The sequence below is a fragment of the Magnolia sinica genome, unplaced genomic scaffold (genome assembly GCF_029962835.1).
Source record: "Magnolia sinica isolate HGM2019 unplaced genomic scaffold, MsV1 ctg336, whole genome shotgun sequence".
Taxonomy (NCBI): domain Eukaryota; kingdom Viridiplantae; phylum Streptophyta; class Magnoliopsida; order Magnoliales; family Magnoliaceae; genus Magnolia; species Magnolia sinica.
In genome coordinates, this window is record NW_026682812.1 from 62,507 (window position 1) to 84,851 (window position 22,345).

General features: G+C 38.6%; 1 protein-coding gene across 1 annotated transcript; it reads right to left on the reverse strand.

The window, feature by feature from the left end:
• Positions 1–494: 494 nt before the first annotated feature.
• LOC131236234 (uncharacterized) lies at positions 495–17,597 on the reverse strand. Its single transcript, XM_058233367.1, has 7 exons — positions 17,444–17,597; positions 17,155–17,285; positions 16,882–16,948; positions 16,223–16,290; positions 15,877–15,961; positions 2,363–2,433; positions 495–1,413 (listed from the first exon to the last, which is right to left on the reverse strand). The coding sequence occupies exons 2-7, from the start codon at positions 17,178–17,180 to the stop codon at positions 963–965; spliced, it is 768 nt and encodes a 255-aa protein (XP_058089350.1). The 5' UTR covers positions 17,181–17,285; positions 17,444–17,597; the 3' UTR covers positions 495–962.
• Positions 17,598–22,345: the final 4,748 nt, after the last annotated feature.

Below are 22,345 nucleotides of genomic sequence, written 5' to 3' on the forward strand. Positions count from 1 at the left end.
TTTTCAACTTAAAAAGAAGTTTGTGGCTTGCAAAACTGATATTTTCTCACCATCTCATCTTTTCTAATGGTGGTTGTACTTCATATGGGCACCACCACCCTCCAGCATCGGCCCACCTCTCCCACTTTGGAGCAAGATAGGATATGAGTGGCCGTACCCGTCAAAGCCACAGTTAAAAGACTGTTGCACGGAGCCCTTCCCAGCAGCCCGCAGGGTGATTTATCTAGTGTTGTCTATTCACTTGTTGGTGATTCACAATTAGTGATTGTGGTTAGGCATCTGATAGTGTCCACGTTTTTGTGTGTCAGATATGCTCTTGAGAATCTTTTGATCGCCACAGCAATAGTAAATGCTAGGAATTACTCACAGTCGAATAACAAAAATATCGCTAAAGTCTGTTTGGATGCACTAACAAATTGAATTGCAATTCCTTATCTGTTAAACTTGAAATGAATGACTGTTTACTTTCATTTGCATTCGTATTGAGAATCATATCTTTGAATTGGAATTGCATTACATTAAAGTAGGATTACAAAGGAATGTAAAACAATTTGAGGGCTATGATGAAACATCATCAAATGCATCATTTCGTTCGTAATTCGATTGACTTGTGCATCCAAATGGTTCCTAATTCTCCATTTCAGAGAATCAATCTACAGAATTTTCAAGAAGAAGAAAAAGAATCAATGTACAGGAGCACAAACATCTGAAATTTGGAAACTGGAGCATTGTTACTGAATTATCTATATAAATTACATTGTAAGTTCATGGGATTTAAGTTCATGAGATTTACACACAGGAGACAGATTTCCACTGTTCGGTTTTCCATATTACAGACAACTCTCCATTAAATGATATATGTTTAATGGAATTCCCATCCACAAACAGTTACACACAGCTTTGAGTTTGTATTTTTGGGGTATGTACAGAAGCATTTTTAAGTTGTAAACTGCGAATTCGGTCTATTTAGCTGATACAGAGTCACCGGATTTCAGTTCCTGTTCTAGTTCATCAAACTCCCAGCCTCCAATCTCATCTGCCGAGTAGTCTCGGCTAACCTTACCAAATTCTGACTCCAGCTTTGCGAGTTCTGCTTCGGCATCCAGGGTTTGATTGGTTGTGACTGGGGCCAAGTTTGGAGACTCTCCCTCTTTTGATGGTATTGTGACCATGACCGTGGCCGATTTTGGAGACTCTCCCTCTTTTGATGGTTTTGTGACCACGGCCGAGTTTGAAGACTCTTCCCCTTCCTGTGGTGAACTCTCAGATGACTGTATGGTGTGGGATTGACTCTTCTGTGACCCTTCCTCAGATGGTGTCTCAATTTCTAATGTCGGTCTTTCGATTGATTCGAAATCCACCTTAATTTGTTCGATCGCATCAAACAGTTCCTTGACCTTGGGTTCATCATGCCTGCAGTGGCAAGGACCATGTTTCTCATTTTCCCTTTTTAGGAAAGGGGCACCATGCAGTGGTGCTGGTACCACAGTAAGCTTACAGTGGTGCTGGGTAGATGTGGAGCGCAGTAATGTTTTTCAAAGAATCCAACCCATCCATAAGTCCCATCACCTCAGAAAGACCCCAAAAATGAGCCCAATCGAAAACTCGGAGGAGCCACAGCACAGGGAACATATTGAGAGGGAACACCCACCGTTGATTAGCTTGGGGGATCAACCGTGTTGTGTATATATAATCAAGGCCATTCAGACCCATCATCCAGTCCATACGAAGGGTAAGGCCAAAATTCAGGCTGTTTTGCAACTCAGATAGGCCCTTGTGGAATTCAAGGGTGGGCATTCCATCCCAGGTCATTCTGTTTGCTGTGGCCCAGCTTAGTTTTGAATCAGGCTGAGTTTTATGTCCCTGGGGTTTTCTGAAATGACACAACTGATAGATGGGCTCGATGGTGTAAATACATCCCATGGGCCCCAACTGTTCTCAGTACCACCGTAAGGTTTAGGTGGTACCAGCCGAGCACACCCATTGAAGAAAATAAGTATACATGCTTACACCAAAAACACTACCAATTTAAGGACTTGATTGGCTTCATTAAGCAGGCCCCACTCAACCCCAAAACTCAGGCTGATCTTATCTGGCGGGCTACTCTTGTGCCGAGGACCATTTGCCAAATTTTTTAACTATCTTTTTTTTAAAAAGGAGTGGCGCAACTGAGCCCAGCCTGATTTTGGGCCAGTGCATGTACGCAATGAGGGCCATCTGATCCATGGCCCAAAATCAAGCACAAATGCACCATGTTGACATGTGCAGGCAGTCCAGATGTTCACATTGCATTAGCATGACTCGTATACATGGATTCACGAAGCAAAAGACAGCATGTAAAGAAGGAGAAAAATGATAGCACCTGGAAATATTTCCATCGTGAGAATAGAACTGCTCTTTCATGTGGTCCACTACACTGAAGGTGGTTATTATCTGAGGAGAAAAAGAAACATGCAAATAATAAGATCACAGAAAACAAGTAGACAAATTTTCAAAATGGTGCACCACTGTGGGCCTTTTGATCATCATTAAATGGGGAGGCAATTATTCAAGAAACTAATAAATTTACATTAAAAAAAAAAAATCAATAGATTTGAATTGTACAAACCAAGATTATTTAAACATGATTGAAAAATTCAAACTACGATTATGGAATGCAAAACCACAATTACTCTTGATAGTGAATATTGTTTGTGCCAGAAGACATGAAAAACAGTATTGTGCTAAATGATCACCAGCAAATGAACAATCTCTTAAATCATGAGATTTTTATGATTATTTGCCTTTCTGAAGTAAAAATTCTTGTATTAGCTAGCTACAAAATTTGGTTTTGGCAGTTAAAAGTGTCATGACTGAACATGATGCATGTAATCACAGCTGTAAAGTACTTCACTCCAACAATAACAATGAAGGTAAAAAAAAAAAAAAAAAAAACATGTTTCCTCCATCGAACTCCCTCCAAAGCACAAGGTGCACCCCAGCAACTCTTAATTCCACAGCACAACATCACTATAATTTTCTCTCTTCCTCTTGCAAACCCCATCTATCCTACTACCTACATCGTGCAAGAAAAGTAACCCTTTTATTTTACTTATTCTTTCCAAACAAAAGAAAGGAAAATGCTCTACTATTTCTCGCTGCAGCACTCTACGGCCTACACAAATGTTACCACCACTGCTTGGTATGCTCAGCAGAGATCTTTGATCTTCATTCTTGCCACTCAGTTTGATATAAAGGACGTTGGACCTTGACACCAGTTTTTGGATGTTGAAGTAACTACAAAATTAGGGATTTTTTCCTCAATCCAAAAATGGGATAGCTCTTTTATCTCATGCAACAAGATTGATCGTGAACATATTGGCGCTTCCACAGAGGTCCAATCTCAAACTGCTTCAAACTAAGGAATTCCCACCATCAAAACATAGTTTGGTGGTTCTCAATATCCAACTTCATCAGGCCATAATATTACTTTTCGGTCAACCTTTTAAGCCAATTACATAAAATCCTGCCAATATTACACTTCATGGCTGTCAGAAGCATATTTCCCATTATTCCCCATGATAACATTCATTCCTAGGCCACCCACTAGTGACCCACAACTAGTTACTGTGCATTTCTGCAAACCAACTTGATATGGCGTGGAAAGTAACCTAGACTCGCTCACTGGAATGTAGCAGTAGAAAATCATTATACGGCCACTACAGTTTATAACACAGTCCATTCACCTTCCTATCAAAGCCCCATAGTCTTTGTTAGGATGATCTTCAAGTAATACATGCATGGAAATATCCAGTCTTCCATGACAGAACTGAATAAGTAGAAACCAACTCTCTTTCGTCAGGAAAAAAAGAAAAAAAAAAAAAAGTGGATTTGAGAGTTGTTCAAAGTTTTGGATCAGACTAAATTTTATCAACTTGTCACGATCCCCACCAAATAGCTTTTCAATGACTGATTTCAGTGACTCAACAAGACAGCATTCAATAGACAAATTCAATCAATAAAGACGATAGGACCACCATTGACAGGTATATCACTGGGAGATTGATAAGTGTGATGGAGTTTGGCAAGGACATGTGTATCCATATTTTCTAAAATTCAGGATTTTTAGACACAAGTTTGCATCTTTCTGATATTTTAACCAATTAATATACAGGAAGCAATTATTAAAAAAATTTCAGGACATGTTTGCAATCTCACGAATATACAGCAATGTTTATGCTGGTGTGTGCACAGTAACTGTTGCACTCTTTCAATATAGACCATGAATTTGCAAGTAACATTTTCATCTCTACTATACATAATGCAAGCAGCAAAGGGCAAAAAAAATCACATATTTTTTACTTACTATAGTTATGGATTATTAAAGGACATGGGAAGGGTTTTAAACTGGCATTTAAGTAATTTAACTTTGAGCCATCTTACTGGGTGATGCACTCCTGATTTTTACAACAACAAAAACTATGCCTGATTTTCCAGTGTGACCCATGGAACTCCCTTCAACATTTGATTTCCAAAAGCCTAATGAAGGTGGCTTCCAAATACATACCTCAATTAACAGTTGCCGATAGTCATCTATTATCCCTTGCCACTCACAAAGGAGGTCCAAAAAGGAGTTCCCTGAAAAGCCTCTGACAAGCATCCCCAATTTGCAAGCAGTGACTATATTTTTGTTGTCACCTTGCCCAAAGATGAGAACTATCTTCAAAGATTCTATTATTCCTTCTCTTCCCCATAGAATTGCACAAGGAAGAATAGAAACACACTTGCACACAGTTATAAACCTAATTTCATTGACAATGGACGCATGTTTCCCTGGGACTTGGTCACTGCTGGCAACCCAAGATAAGGCTATCACTGAGTCACCTTCAACCATTAGAGGACCACCTAGAGAATAAAAATAAAAAAAAGACTGCAATTAGAATTCCAATTCCCTACTAGGCCTGAAGAAACGAAGCATAATAAGCCTCTCCTTGATTACCCCACCAACTCCATTGTTGAATGCCTTTAGGGATGTCCTTCTGTTGATGTTCAACTTCATCCAGCTTGAAGGGGGTGGCAGCCGGTGATAATTCTTCTTCCGGATCTTACTATAATCCAAGATAAACAAGCTCTAATTCCTACCCAACTCAACCCCTAATGCCCTTGAAGTCCTTGGAATGGATTCCCTAACTCATAATAGAATGCTTAATAGTCTCCTTCACCAAAAGCAACAACAACCAGATGTTAATAGAAAATTCATCTATTTCACTTATGCCACCATGTAAGGGCATGGGGGAGCATTCTCCAATACACACAGCCTCTAGACATAAAAGGACCCTTCAACAATGTCCAAAAGATCCATGACTGAATTAGGAAGAATCAAGCAATGAGTGTTGTAATCTTCTCTACTTAATTCAATCATGGCCACGAATCAGGTGAGTTGGGTCAGGTTGAGGGTCAACCCGCAACCATACCCGAACCAAATTCCAACCCTAGCTGCCCAACCCGAATTCCTCTCAACTCTACCCAACCTGACCCGAATACATATGATTGTTCCCAACCCTACCAAAACCTTATCCAAATTTCTCAGCCTGAACCCAACCTGATTTCAAATCAGGTTGGCGTTTTCCAACCCGAACCCAAGCTGAAGACCTTGACAATCCAACCCAACCCGACGAGAACTCAATTGTGTCAATCAGGTTTGGATTGACTCGAACCCAAGTTGCAGCCCTAAATGCAATACAAACTTTCCATTTCACTCGTGTTTCTTCCAGTCTCTTGCATTCTCACCAAGTACTTGGGTTTTAGTAGTTGTGGTGCAATCAATGTTTGAAGTATTGGTATCGCTACAAGTTTCGCTGGCCAGGGATATGGAAACAATATCGATATCGCCGATAATATCGTTGATGACCGGAAATGCGGGGAATATGGGAAAAAAAGGTGGAATTTTCAGCGAAACTTCAGGATATGTTAAAATGGACATATTTGCATATTTAGAAATTAAAAATTTTAAAAATAAAAAATTGTAAAAAGAATGCATACATAACAAGTTTCCATTTAATGGGGCCTTGAAAGTATGTGCTATTGTTAGAAATCAATCCAACCATCCCATCCGGCCTATTTAACCATCCAACCTTCCATCCAAACATCCGTCGATATTGCAAAATATCAACAACACATGATATTTCACCAAGAAATCATCAACAATTGGAAAGGAAACGAAAGATTGTGGTCTCAATATCACGCATGTTGCGATATCGATAATATCGAGATATTATCAATGACAAATTGAACACTACGTACAACCATGTGCCTATCAAAAAAAATTTGAAATGAAAATTTACTAGTAAAATATCGTCAATACACTTATGATACAAGCATTCCCTAGAATTTTCATAGTTGAAAATATTGAAGATACATTGACGATATTGATGCATTGGCAATACAAGCGACACCTAGAATTTACATAGTTGAAAGTATTGGCGATCACATTAGCTATATTGATACGTTGGCGATACTTAGCAATACAATGCTAATACCTGGAATTTCTGATGCTACTAGCGTTATTGGTATCGCTACCAGTGTTATCGGTATCGCTAAGCTGGAGATGAAGATAATATCGGAGATAATTCGAACACTGGGTGCAATGACTCAATTAGAGTTGGGATTGTTGCACGAGTCCCGCATGGGTGGAAGTGCTAGGGGAGTTAGTAAGTATGCGACAAATGTCTAACAACTGAAGAAGGTTTGCAAGTCTCCTGTGTTCCTTTTAGTGCAAGAACAGGTGGTCCATCAATTACATTTCTTTCCAACGCCTAAAGAAGAGGATAAGGCAAGGGATCTTGCTTTTCTAAGACCTGAAATCCATATCAACCAGGATTATGAACTCTAGGGCTATTAGTTATTTTAATTATAGTGATTAGTGAACCATACCAACTGAGCATCAAATTCAACCATGTGATATTGTTTGGAAAGTATTACAAAGCGAGTATATTTGTGAGAAACAACTAATCCCTGTCATATACATATCTTGAGAATCTGGACTTTGAGAATCCTTCCAAACCTAATACCCTTACACTTGAGTAACACGGCTGCATGCACCTCTCCATGAGCACTTCCACATGCAGCCACATGGACCAACTTAGCACATACATGAGATGATTGAGATCTGATCTAGGCATCAAGTGACCCCACCATGTAGATGTCCTGGTCAATAGATAGGTAGGCTCTCTCGTCAAGCTGATCACTTGTGCATGTTGCATTGGGCCAATTGGCAATGTTTTCAAAACTATCCATCTTTTTCATGTGTTAACGGCTATGGATATGGGCCTATGGCCCACTTGGATGTGGTAATGGGCCTACAACCCATTTTTGGTCTTGGGATATGTCAGACATAGTGATATTTGTATTAGGGGTAGTTTTGACATATTTGCCTTTTTTTATCACTTAAATATAAAGGAGTGGGGGCATGTAACCCTGATCTCCTTTTTTCTTCTCTCCATCTTTCTTCTCCCCCTCTCTTTTTTCCACTTCATTTTTATTTTTCTTTTTCCCATCTCTATACAAATCTACATGGTACCAAAGTTGTTCTAAAAGTGGTTCAAGCCCATAATCCTTTCCATTCCACCCCAAGTTGCTAGATCTAGTTTTGGGGGCCTTCCAAAAGTATAGGGGACTGATTGGACCTTAAGGGAAGAATGTTTTGCTGTTCTTTTGTGCAAAGATCATTTTGTTTTCTTTATTGTTCTTCAAGTAGAAGGGAACACTCACAAAAAGGATCGTAGATGCATTGACAGATAATGAAGACTTGGATTAGGGTGGTAACAGACCGGAAATCTCCATGTTATGTTATTCTAAACATGTAGGTGTGTATGGAACTTTCTCTAAGGTCAGCATTTTTCATTGTTGTTTAAGTAAATTGACTGTGGAATGTCTATGGAGCCCAAAAGTATAGTTGTTGGTTCCTCATCCCTTGGAAAAAGGCAAGGACCCTTCCTTCAATGTGTCAATAACTTTCGTGAAGTTGAATGGGAAGAATTATCTTTTATGGTCTAAGTCTATCGAGGTATTCCTTTTAGCCCGCAAAAAGGATTAGCACCTCACGGATCCTAGACTGGAGGAATCTAATCCTGGATACAAACAATGTATGCGTGGGATGCCAAGATTCAAACTTGGTTGAGGAATAGCATGGAGTCTAAGGTGAGTTCTAATTTGGTGTTCGTAAACATTGCAAAAGATGCCTGGGATATTGAAACGAAGATGTACTCCTCATAACAAAATATTTCTCGAGTGTATCGGTTATACAAGGAGATCTTCTCTTTTTAAAAGGGGGATAAGCCCCTTCGTGATTACTTCGTACAAGTGACTAGAATATAATAAGAGCTTTCCATAATCATCCCATTACCTTAGATGTCACAATCATGAAGAAGCAGTGGGAAGATATGAAAATAGCGAAACTTCTGTCTAAATTGCCAAAAGAGTATCGATCAACAGAGGATCATATTTTGGGAGGAGTTTCCATTCCTTCAATGGTAAAGGTTTATGCAAAGCTTTAGAGAATCTCTCTAGCAAATGAATTCGACAATATTTATGTTAATGCACTTGATAAAACTGCATTGGCCTCTTCATCTAGTTATTCTAGTTTATGTGGAGGTCATGGTGGACGTGGTGCTCTCCACGGTGACAAAGGTGGTAGATTCCTGTGGGGAGGTAGAGGTGGTTGTGGTGGTAGAGGAGACCATACATGTACTCATTGTGGCCGAACAAATCATACTAACTTTTATGAGGATCTTCATGGAAAACCTCCAAGGACTAGTCAAGCCCTTATGATGAAGGATGCTTCTTCCGATGATAGACCCACTACTCTTACTTCATCTAATCCTGGTGACGATTATATCAGTATTTCACTATCATGGGAGGAATATGCATGTTTCTATCTTCTAATGGCTCTACATCCAACAATGCTCCCTCCACCTCTATAGCCACTTTTGCTCAGTTAGTAAAGTATGTCTCTTGTCATCTTTTGCCGCCTCATGTATTATCGACTATAGGGCATCCAACCATATCACTAGTAACCGCAATCTCTTGTCTTCCTATAATTGTGTTTCATCAAATAAGTCGGTTGCTTTAGCTAAGGGTACATCATCTAATGTCATTAGAGCTAGTATTGCTCAGCTTAATGCATCAATTTTAGGGATGTACACGAACCGAGTTAGCTTGGTTAGCTCGCTAGACTCGACTCAAAAAAGCTCGACTCGACTCGGTTCAAAACTGAGTTCGAGCCGAGTCGAGCTGATTTTTTTAGCTCGAAAAAATTTCAAATTGAGTTCAAGCTTGCCCGAGCTCGACTTGACTCGGATTGAACCCCAACTTGAATCGAACTCGGATCGAACTAGTTCGGTGACTCGATTACTTTGATATTGATGTTGTTCGCCAAGTGTTTGATGAAATGACTCAACGAAGTGTTGGCTGGTGGCAAGGAAGGTATGCATATGAAACAAATACCATTTTTTCTTGATTTTGATGTTGCCTACAAGGTGTTAGATGAAATAACTGTAAACAGCTGTTGCTGTTTTACATACAGTGAGAAATTGAAAGTGCACTCCATGTGTTTGTGAAAATGCCGCATAGGCTCGATCTTGGCTTGAACTTAGCTCGAACTAGCTCGAGTTGCTGACCTAACCGAGTCGAGCTGGCCAGTCAGGCTCGAGGACCGAACCGAGCCGAGTTCGAGTTGGGGTCAGCTAGTGGTCGAGCCGAGTCGAGTTGTGCCAAGCTCGACTCGGTTCGACTCGTGTACATCTCTAATCAATTTCGTTGTCGTCAGTTCTATATGCACCCAAATTTCGATTTAACCTTCTATCTGCAAGTAAACTAACACAGTATTTGAATTGTGTTGTCCTTCTTTCCTTCCTATTATGTGTTTCAAAACCTCATGATTGATAGGACGATTGGGGGAGGTCATGAAAGGAATGGTCTATACCACTTAAACAGAGCCAACAAATGCAGAGTGCTTGCTGCGGATTCGAAATTCAATGACATCGTTATTTGGGACATTTGTGTCTATAGAATCTATAAACTTTCATTCCATCACTTCCCAAGGTGTCAGAGTTAAGAGTGAAAAGCGTGTGAACTGACTAAATATTATAGTCCATTTTTCATCTAGAATCAATTTAATAAGTGATGTTCCGTTTAAATTAGTCCATAGTGATGTGTGGGGACCAGACTGACCAATTCGTATCCCTAGTTTGTTAAATTTTAAGTACTTTGTTCTTTTTATCGATGATTACTATAGGATGACATGGTTATACCTAATAAAGCATAAGTCGGAAATCTTTCATGCATTTTACAATTTTCATTATGAAATTTATATATATATATATATATATATATATATATATATATATATATATATATATATATATATACAGTGTTCAAGTTGTCGGTATCGCTACAAGTTTCGCTGATTAGAGATAAAGATATAATATCGTTATCGCCGATAACCGGAAATGCGAAGAAAAATGGCGAATAATGGGGAAAATGATGGAATTTTTCAATAAAACTTCAAGGCATGCCTAAATACACATATTTGCATATTTAGGAATAAAAAAATTACAAAACAATGCATTAAATAATAAGTTTTCATTTAATGGGGCTCAAAAAGCATGCGCTGCCGTAAGAAATCGCTCCAATTGTAATCAAAATGAGTTCATATAATACTTTATAGGGCCAATGTAATCAAAATCGCTCCAATTGTAATCAAAATGAGTTCATATAATACTTTATGTGGACCGAGTCAACTCTATGGGGCCCACTGATTTATATACCTTTATCCACTCCGTCCATCCACTTTACCATATAATTATAGGGCTTGATTCCAAAGATGAAGCATATCTAATGATTAAGTGGACCACACCGCAATAAATAGTGTGAATTTGAACGTCTATCGTTGAAAATTTCTTAGGGGCCATAGAAGTTTTGGATCAATGTAATTTTTGTTTTTTACCTTCATCGATGACTATGCGATCTTATGGACAACTTAATGACAAATAAAGATCATTTTGGGCCCTAGGAAGTTTTCAACGGTAGGAATCAATGTCTCCACTGCTTTCTATGGTGTGGTCTACCCAAGCTTTGGATCTGTCTAATTTTTGGGTTCATGACCTAAAATGATCTCGCCAAATGGTGGACCGTGTGGATATAACACACACATCATGGTGGGGTCCACAGAACTTGGTGACATCCAAGCCACCAAGGTCGGCACGCTCGCCGCTTTCACTCCCTATAAAAGGGACGCGGATTGCGTCCTACCCTCGCTTGAACGGATTACCATCGAGGCAGGGATCTGCAAGGCCCACCACGATGTAAGTGTTTTATCCATGCCGTTCATCATTTTTCTCAGATCATTTTAACATATGAGCCAAAAACTGAGGCAAGTATGGGGCTTAAGTAGACCACAAACTGGGGATTGAATGTCCACCATTAAAAACTTCTTGGAGCTGGAGAAGTTTTAGATCAAGCTGATATTTGTTTTTTCACTTCATCAACGTCTACATGACCTTATGAATAGGTTGGATGGTAAAAAAGCATCACGGTGGCCCTTAGGAAGGTTTTAACTGTGGGTGTCATTATCACTTTGGTGTGGTCCACTGGATCTATGGACCTGCTTCATTTTCATAACTAGATCTTAAAACAATCTAAGAAAAGCGATTAACAGTGTGGATAAAATACTTACATCATGGTGGGCCCCACAGAGCCCTGCTCGGACGGATTACCGTCTGAGCGGGGGTTGGACACAATAAAAGGGGACGCGAATTGCGTCCATCCTTTTTAACAGATAATTTTAGGGCTCTAAACCAAAAACTAAGTACATCCAAATCTCAAGTGGACCTCACCACTGGAAACAGTGTGAATTGAAATTCTACTGTCCAAAATTTCTTGGGGCCACAGAACTTTTAGATCAATCTTTTATTTGTGTTTTCCCTTCATCCATGTCTGTGTGATCTTATGAACAGGTTGGATGATAAATAAACATCACTTGTGGGCCCTAATGAGGTTTCAACGGTGGAAGTCAATATTCCCACTGTTTCCTGTGGTGTGGTCCACTTGAGTTTTGGGAATTCTTCAATTTTCGGCTCAAACACTGAAATGAGCTGGAAAAACATATGGACAGTGTGGATAACCCACATACATTCACAGTAGGCCCAAATGAGTTTACTCAGCACGATAAAAGCGTACTGAGTAACTCAGTACGCAATCCGATTTTGTAAAAGGGTTTCAAAACCCGAAACCCTAAAAAAAACTCGAGGAAAAAGCCGCCGATAGAAGAGGTTCCGGAAGGGAACCCTAAAAACTCAAAAATTCTCTCCAAATTTCTCAAGATTTCGTATATTTTTCGCCCCATTAATTCCGATCAACGATCCTATTCTACAGGTACATACTTCCAAAAGTTTCTTTTTTCCCTTTTTTTTCTCGATTTTTTTTGGTATTTACGCAGCTCCCAATATTATCGTCCCTTTTATCGTCGAGAAGGAGTTGTCGGCTACAGTTATCCCTTAACAGAGCCGCGATTTTTGGTCGACAACTGTAATTTACATTAAAAATTGATAAAATTGCCAAATATTCGCCGATATTAGGAAGAGAAACGAAAAAAGTGAATTTCGGTGTCGCAACTCCAGCGACATCGATAATATCGGCGATATTATTGACTTTTTGCTGATAATATGAATACTGTATATATATATATATATATATATATATATCAATTTGGTGTGAAATTGTGCATGTTTAGATCAAATAATGCCTTGGAATTAATTTCCCGGGATTTTCAAACATATTTACAAAGTCAATGTATTATTCGTCAAACCTCTTATGCTTATACACCCGACCAAAATGGTGTGGCTGGGTCAAGAATAAACATCTAGTGGAAGTTGTTTGAGTTTTGTTGTTAGAAATGAATGTTCTATAGTTCTTTTGGAGTAATGCAATTCTTACAGCGTGTCATTCGATCAATAAGATGCATTTATTAGTTTTAGATGGCAAAACAATGTTCTCTCTATTGTTTCCTAATAAACCAGTTTTCCTATTCCTCCTAAAATGCTTGGTTGTACTTTGTGTTGCTCATATATTTGGGTCAAGTCGAGATAATTTTTTGCCTCGTTCAACTAAGTGTATTTTTCTAGGATATTCTCGTACTTAGGAGGGCTATCAATGCTATTCCTCCACTATTAAGAAGCATTTTACGACTGTTGATGTCACCTTCTTTGAAAATGTTCCATTCTACATTGAAAATGAGCTTACCGACTAAGCCACATATGTGGAAGTTCCCTTGCCAAATGTATTTCCTTCAGAATTTGAAGTTGAGATGCCACTGCCGCCCCAGAAGAATTTCACACAGACTTATTACAGAAAAAGGGGGGAAAAACCGGGTGTTACAAACTATTCCTCGTCAATCCACACAATCGGGTATTATACCTAGTAAAGTTCTTATCTCTTTTGATTCTCTTGAGATTGCCAATGATCTTCCTATTGCGGTCAAAAAGCTAAATGCTCGTGTTACTCATTCTTTCTCCAATGTTGTCACCTTTACTCATTTGTCCACGATTTGTCGTAGGTTTGCCTTTACCCTATCTATTGTATGAATTTCTGAAGCATTGTCGAATGAAAATTGAAAATGAGCAATGAATGAAGAGATGGAAGCCATGTACTCCAACGACACATTGAAGCTGAGTGATCTTCCTTCGCATAAGACTCCAGTCAAGCATAGATAGGTTTACATCTTTAACTTCCTGCCTTATGGGTCAATTGATTGTTACAGAGTCAGGTTGGTCGCTAATGGGTATACTTGGATTTATGGAGTAAATTATCTAGATATGTTTTCACCAATGGTTAAGCTTAATTTGGTTCGGATTATTATGTCAATAGTTGCAAATCATGATTGGCCTCTCTCTCAGCTGGATGTGAAGAATGCAATCCTTCATGATGATCTACACGAAGACGTCTACATGGAGCAGCCTCCTAGATACGTTGCTTAGGGAGAGTCATCTAAAGTATGAAGGTTAAACAAATATATGCATATATGGGTTGAAGCAATCACCACGAAAGTGGTTTGAGAACTTCAATAGTATGGCTGTATCATTTTTACTAAAAAGGAGTAAAGAATATTACTCAGTTTTCTCAAACCACTCAACCTCTGGCTACATAATTCTTATTGTGTATGTGGATTTATTATAGTGACTAGTGATGACTTGGCAGGGTACTGGAAAGCTGAAGTCATATTTTCAAACTCAATTTCAATTCAAATATCAAGGTCTTTTTCGATGTTTTCTTTGCATTGAAGTGGCAAGATCGAGAGTTGAATAAATTGTCAAAGAAAATGTTTGTAACTTATTGGAAGAGAAATGGATGTTGGGTACCAAACTGGGAGATACTCCAATGGACCCTTATCTCAAACTTGAACCTAAAGAAAGAGAATTGTTAGAAGACCCTAGTATGTGCAGGAGATTTATGGGCAAAGTAATCTATTTGACCATTGTCGAGCCTGATATTTCCTTTTCGGTCAGTGTGGTGAGTTAGTTCATGTAAATTCGGAGGACACCACATCTATAACAGGTATTTGAAATGTTCACCTAGCAAGGGTATCTTATACAATAGGAAATAGAATGTGACTGCTACATACGGACAAATCCACACACCTTAGATTTCATTTCATGATCAAATCATAAATTTATTCACCAAAGTCTCTCTCTCTCTCTCTCTCTCTCTCTCTCTCTCTCTCTCTCTCTCTCTCTCTCTCTCTCTCTCTCTCTCTCTCTCTCTCTCTCTCTCTCTCTCTCTCTCTCTCTCTCTCTCTCTCTCTCTCTCTCTCTCTCTCTCTCTCTCTCTCTCTCTCTCTCTCTCTCTCTCTCTCTCTCTCTCTCTCTCTCTCTCTCTCTCTCTCTCTCTCTCTCTCTACAAATCTCTCTCTCATTTTCTCTCTCATGATGAGTTGAACAGCCTCATTTTTGGACCATGTCATCCACATGCACAGCCCGGATGTCCTTCACATGTTCTAGGCTGGCACCTCTGGCCGCATGTGATGGTGGGGTGGAGAGTGGATGTAGGCTTAGCAAAACTCTGTTATAATTAAATCTCGTATCATTATATAATGTACTTCCTGTAAAAATATACCAAATATCATCGTCATCATCTAAGCCTTATCCCAACTAATTGGAATCGGCCACATGAATTGCTTGGAGCATCCCCAATATTATTGAAATATCCCCAATATACTGATAACACTGGTGGTAATACCAATAACACTAGTATTATCAGAAATTATAGGTATTGTCGATATATCACCAAGGATCGCCAATATTTTCGTCCTCGTAAATTCCAAGTGTCTCTCGTATCGCCAATGTATCGATATCGCCAATGTATCGCCAATATTTTCGACTTTGTAAATTCAAGGTGTCTCTTATATCACCAATGTATCTTCGATATTTCAATAATATCGCTAATGTATCGATATCGCCAATATGTTTCTTCTTTTTCCATTTTCCAGATGAAAGTCTCTTGTTGTTTATTATTCTAATTGATAATAATAATAATAATAATAATAATAATAAAATCTGCATCCAGAGCAAAAGATCTTCCTCTATTTGAGGTTGATCATTCCATTTATAATGCGAGGAAACATTATTCAAACTGAAACTAAAATCTGATTTTGAACACTTCAATATTTTGAGAAACAGCTGCATCACAAAATGTTATCTGTCAGACAGCAAAAAATATGAAGATATGGTAATTGTTAAATTACACCTTGGTATGTATATCAAGTATAAACTGTAAAACAAATCCACAGTGAAGAAAAAGGAAAAAATATATCACAATATCATATCAAAGTAAATCAATGAATACCTTTGCTTCATATTCAAGATACTCGACTTCAAGATTTTTCAGTTGGTCCGAATTTTCAGTACCTAGATTGGACATCATCGCTGACCTGCTAAATGACACACCGAAAAAGAAGGGAAAAAAAAAAAGATAAAAGAAAAGAGGCAATAAGAAAGTTATTGCTTTTCATTATAAACATTCTGAAGTATCAAATTTATGGTATTAGAGAAGAAATGATAAGAAAATGGGGAAGGAAGAATGAGAGATTGTGAGATTCTCTCTCACTTGGTCTCTTGTTTATAATAATGGGGAGATAAGAACAGTGTGCACAATGTGCCATTTCTAACAAAATGCAACTTATTTACATTACCTTTTGTCGAAGTTCTTTAAGTTATCCACCAATTTCCTGATTTGAATGACATAACGCCCCAACTCTTCCTATATTAGAAATACGAAACGTGGCAGTAAGGGAAAGAAACTGCGTTCTTCATATGGTAAGGCAAATGGAGATATTAGGAGCATGTGTCAGTCACAGGCACAGTTCTGGGTCCAATTTCAAAAAACTGGACACTGCACATGAGCACAAGATATGGGCCATTTATCAAGTGGGCAGAAATGGAGGATCCACAGCTCAGATTCCACAATAATCAGACAATTCTGAACTTATGATCAGAAAAGAATTCTGTTGAATGTTGGACCATTTCTTACATTTACTTTATTTGTCTTCCCATTTTAGTCTGCTGATCACATGGTTAGAGTCCTTTGATCAGTCTTTTAACTTTGCAGCCCACCATTGTAAGTCCCAACTGGTCCAAATCTCAACCTCATCCACATGCACCCATGTATATGTCAATTCGATGCTGGACCTAGAAATCTGTGTTTTTCACCATTTCAGAAATCAGGCCTGATCTCCTATACCAATTTACATCTTTGGCCATATCACAAATGAATCACTTTAATGCTTCTACACAAAAAGAAAGAAGGAAAGAAAAATGAAATGAATCACTTTAAATAATAATAATAAAATACCTTATATGCTGAAAGGTGATGAATAACCACGTTCATAAAATAATTGTTATGTTTCTCCAACTCATCACTGAACATGTAAAGCAAATAATAACAGTTACAGGGAAGAACAGAAATTCTAATTGGTGAAACAAGATTAGCATAGAAGCAATGACAGTATGAAAACAAAATACAAAATCAGGATGCATGTAAGGCTAGCTGCTTTTAGGGCTAAACCACCGATATGGTGTAGTTATAAGCTCCAATCAGCATGAAAAACAAAATGGACATACATACTTGTTCTGCTTTTCCTTTTGATCCATATATGAGGACTGGAGAATCCAGGTATCTTCCAAGAAATTGATCCATGTGTGGACAACATCTGCTTCTACCTTACACGAAGCTACTGATCTAGAAAGCTCATCTTCCTGTAATGTATATTAGAGAAAGAAGCAAGTTCAGGTATCTGCATCTTGAAATTTTCGCCACTCTATGCTACAAAATATCACTTCCAGATATTTTGATTAACTGCCATGAAAGAAAGAAAGAAAATTAATAAATAAATAAATAAGATGAGCATTCAGACCTTGGCTTTCAAATGTAAAACAATTTGATTGCTTGCTTCCTCAAATTTCTCTCTCTCTTCCCTGTTATTGTGAAGGCGTGCAAGAGCAGCTGCCAGGGAAATATTGACCTGCAATTGATAATCCAATGCTAGAAATATCAAAGGCCTTCTTCGATATCAGTGAAAGACCTTTAGTTTGCCATCAAAGAGAATTCTACATTCCAGGAAACCAAGGATACATGATTATTGTTATCCTCGTGAACACTATTTTAACCAAGGAACCATGGAAACATCAAATTCCCTTTGTCTATTAAAAGACGGAAGAACTTCATAAACCATCTAAAGTAGGTCAAATGACAGTACAATAATTTTTTTTGAGAGGTAACAACAGTTTTATTACAAGCTCGCAAAACGAGAAAAGAATACAAGCCCATACAAGGCCAAAACCAAAAAACCAAAGAGCAAGGCCCAGCTCAAAGAGAGGCCGAATCGGCCTTAACAAGCACGGACCACTCCTTGACAAGGCCACTAGCTTTGTTAATAACCTCATTTACTCCCACATCAACATTCCTGAAACATCTCCAATTTCTAGCTCCCCAAAGACCAAAGCCCTGCCATAAGTCAACCTCCAAGAGATTTTCCCGAAGTTATCCGTACTCCCACCATGCCTAGCCCAAAGCATCTCCTCAACTGATCCTGGCATCACCCAGTCAATATGGAGCGAAGAAAAGAAATGACTCCGGACTCTTGCATACGAACAATGGACGAAAAGATGAACGATCGTCTCCTCATTTCTCATACTCATCAGACATATATTGGGGAGGATCAAGGCTCTTCTCTAGAGGTTATCTATAGTGAGAATTCTCTTTTGGCCCACTAACCACACGAAAATCGCTACATGATGAGGTGGATCCATACAGCGCATCAAATCTGAAATCAAGCTAGTAAATGATCTAACCAAGAATTTTCCGGATCGATTCTTGGACCAAATCATTGAGTCTTCACTGGAAGTATTAGGAATAACTTTCTGAAGGACCTGCAACATCTAACCGAAGTTACCGAACTCAGCAATCTCAGCTTCCGATAAATTCCTGCAACAAGGAGGGGCCCCAACCCCCCCTCTTCAACCATAGAAAAACAAATCGCCAACAAAATGAAGCAGTCAGACTCGGGAGCAAGCCGAGCAATTCTTGGAAATAGAACCTGAAGCGCCTGCACCAAATATTAGCCCGAAAAGGTATGAGAAGCCCATTACCCAACTCAAAAGATATCCATCTACAAACTGGGTGATCGGTAGCCCCAACCCCTGTCCAAATCGCAGACGCCTTGTAAATGGACGATCTCTTTACATACCACCCACCCACTTGAGTGCCATACTTACAAGCAGTCTGCTCCCTCCAAAATGCACCTTCCTCAAACCCGAATCTCCAGATCCACTTGCCGACCAAAGCCCGATTCATATCACCTCGTAGTCTAGGGCCAGCCCTGCCAACCTTGATCGGCTTGCAAACCTCGTCCCATTTAAGTGAAATTTCTTCCCTTCGCTAACTCCTCTCCAAAGAAAATCTCTCTGCAGCTTCTGAAGTCTGTCCAACACCAATTTAGGGCATTTGAATAGAGACAGAACATACACCGACATATTAGAAAAAGCTATCTTGATAAGGGTTAAACGCCCTCTCAAAGAAACGTACCGAAATTTCCAAGGGGCTAGCTTCCTCTCGATTCTCTTAACAACTATTATCCCATAAATGCTTGGTCGGCTTCCCAATACAGAGAGGCAGCCCCAAATAAAAAGAGGGAAAGTCCCAACTTTGCATCCAAAGATGCCTGCAAGGCAGATGAGATCCTTTCTTTTGACATGAATCCCTAACATTTCCGATTTTGCCGCATTAACCTTCAAACCAAAGACTGCTTCGAAACAAACAGTTAACTTACAAAGATTATCAACTGCCTCCTCTTTCACCTCACAAAATAGTAACGTGTTATCCGCATACTGAAGGTGGGATATTTGATCAGCATGGGCTGCAACCTTGAAACCACTGAAGAGGCTGTTATCCTCTCATTTTTGAAGCATCATACTGAGATCTCCCCCTACCGCTACAAACAAGTAGGGGAGCAAATGACAATAAAACATCAAATCATATGTTGAATGAAATCAAGTCTTGGCGCTCACATCCTCTTCTTAGCATAAAAACATGTTTCCAATAGATCAATTGACACAAAACATGAAGAAAGCTCTTTGCTTCCATGAAGCATTAATTATTCACCATACATCAAGTTATTGGTTAAAACTAATGACTTCATCTGTCCCTCCAAAGGGAAAGAATTCAATACGAAGTGTGGTTGTCTTACACCTTCCTCAACCAAGATTTAGGCAGGAAGAAAAGAATGTTAAGCCTAAAGGCATTATTCCGGACTTAGATAAAGCAGAGGTCACGCAGCTCAAAGATTTCCAAACTTGACCAAGCCATGATGTTCCTCAAATATCTATATTTATCAATTTGAAGAAAAAACTGTAAAACCAGAAAGCCTACCTAACAACCTTAGGGTCAATGTGGGCAGTGGGATTAGAAGGGATTAGGTGGGATGGGATTCATCTGGTCCTGTGCCAATTCCACTCCATGTTTGGAAAGAATGGAAAAGCTTAGAATTACATTAAATGGAATTGCATTGGGTCTCGTGCCAATTTCACTTAATGTTTGGGAAGTTGAGTAGGTCCGACCATGATGTGTGGGCTATATCCGTACCGTCCACCCATTTATCAAGATTATTTTAGAGCATGGGCCAAAAAAATAGGGAAATCTAAAGCTCAAGTGGATCCCACCATAGAAAGCAACAGGGATTGAATACTTACCATTGAAAACTTCTTTGGGGCTACATAAGTTTTGGATCTACCTCATTTTTAGGCTAATGCCATAAAATGAGGTTACAAAACAAATGAACGGTTTAGATATAACACGTGTGTTATTCTCAGTAATTTCAAATGATTGTGGGTATATCCATTCAATGTACCACCATATTATCAACAAAGTGTGGCATTAATTTTATCCCATGGCAATAGGGACAATCCCTGCCATAGGTAATAATTAGGATTTTTAAATCCCATCCCACCTAATTCCTTCTAATCCCACCGCCCAAACTGACCCTTAATCTCAATCTCTTGAGCTTTCCCTTCAGCAGCAAAGGTGCAACACAGGCAGGTTGGGTCAAGTTGAGGGTCAACCCAAGCCCAACCTGACCCTAAGAGGACCCAAGATGCCAATCCAGGTCCAAACTGAAGTCCTCATACTTGACCCAAGTGTTCGAAGTATAGGTATCGCTACAAGTTTTGCCGGCCGAGGATACGGAAACAATATCGATATCGCCGATAATATTGTTGATAACTGGAAATGTGAGGAAACATAGGAAAAATGGTGGAATTTTCAACGAAACTTCAGGAGATGTTACAATGTACATATTTGCATATTTAGAAATTAAAAAAAAAAAAAAAAAAAAAAAAAAAAAAAAAAAAAAAAAAAAGAATGCGTACATAACAAGTTTCCATTTAATGGGGCCTTAAAAGCATGTGTTGTTGTAAGAAATCAGTCCAACCATCCCATCCATCCTATTTAACCATCCAAACATCCATCGATGTTGCAAAATATCAACAACACATGATATTTTACTAAGAAATCATCAACAATTGGAAAGGAAAAGAAAGATTGTGGTCTCAATATCGCGCATGTTGTGATATCGATAATATCGAGATATTATCAATATTATCAATGGCAAATTGAACGCTACATACAACCATGTGCCCATGAAAAAAAATTGAATAATTTCTTTTTTTTCTAATAAGTAAAATTTTGATGATATCAATACATTGGCGATATTATTGAAATATCATCGATACACTTATAATATAAGCATTGCCTAAAATTTACATAGTCGAAAATATTGGTGATACACTAGTGATATTGATGCATTGGCAATACAAGTGACACCTAAAATTTACGTAGTTGAAAATATTGGCGATTACATTAGTGATATTGATACATTGGCGATACTTAGCAATACATTGCTAATACCTAGAATTTCTGATACTACCAGCGTTATCAGTATCGCCACCAGTGTTATCGGTATTACTAAGCTAGAGATAAAGATAATATCGGAGATAATTCAAACATTGAATACATGTTTGTATATGTACATGCTTGGATAGATGGATGGATCAAGGATGGATGTATCTATGTATGCATGGATGGCTGGATGGATGGATTGTGTGTGCGTGTGTGTGTGTGTGTCTATATGCAAGCACACATGCATGGATGGATGGATGGATGGATGGATCATGCATGTATGTATCTATGTGCATGCATGGATGGATGGATGGATCCACCCTTTTCCCCATGTTTCCCTAAGTCAATAATACATTCTTTTAGGCCTCATTAAAGGGAAACTTATTATTTGATTCCTAAGTATGCAAATATGCATCTTTTCGTTATTATTTGATTCTTAAATATGCAAATATGTGTATTTTAGCATCTTCTAAAGTATTGTGGAAAATGTTCCACCATTTCCCCCATGTTTCTCTAATGTTTCCTTGAGTTAGCATTACATGCTTTTAGACCCCCTATTAAAGAGAAACTTATTATGTATGCGTCCTTTTTGCAATTATTTGATTCTTAAATATGCAAATTTGTGTATTTTAATCTCCTGAAGTTTCATCAAGAAATTCCACTATTTCCTTGTGTTTATCCAATATTTCCCTCAATTAGTGATACATTTCTAGGTATCAACGATAATATTAGCGATATCAATACACATTTCTATATCCCCAACCAATGATACATGTAATGATATTGATACTTCGACACTACTTTAACTCATATAAATTCCACATGTTCTAAAGTTTCACTCATATTAACGAGGCAAATTAACGCG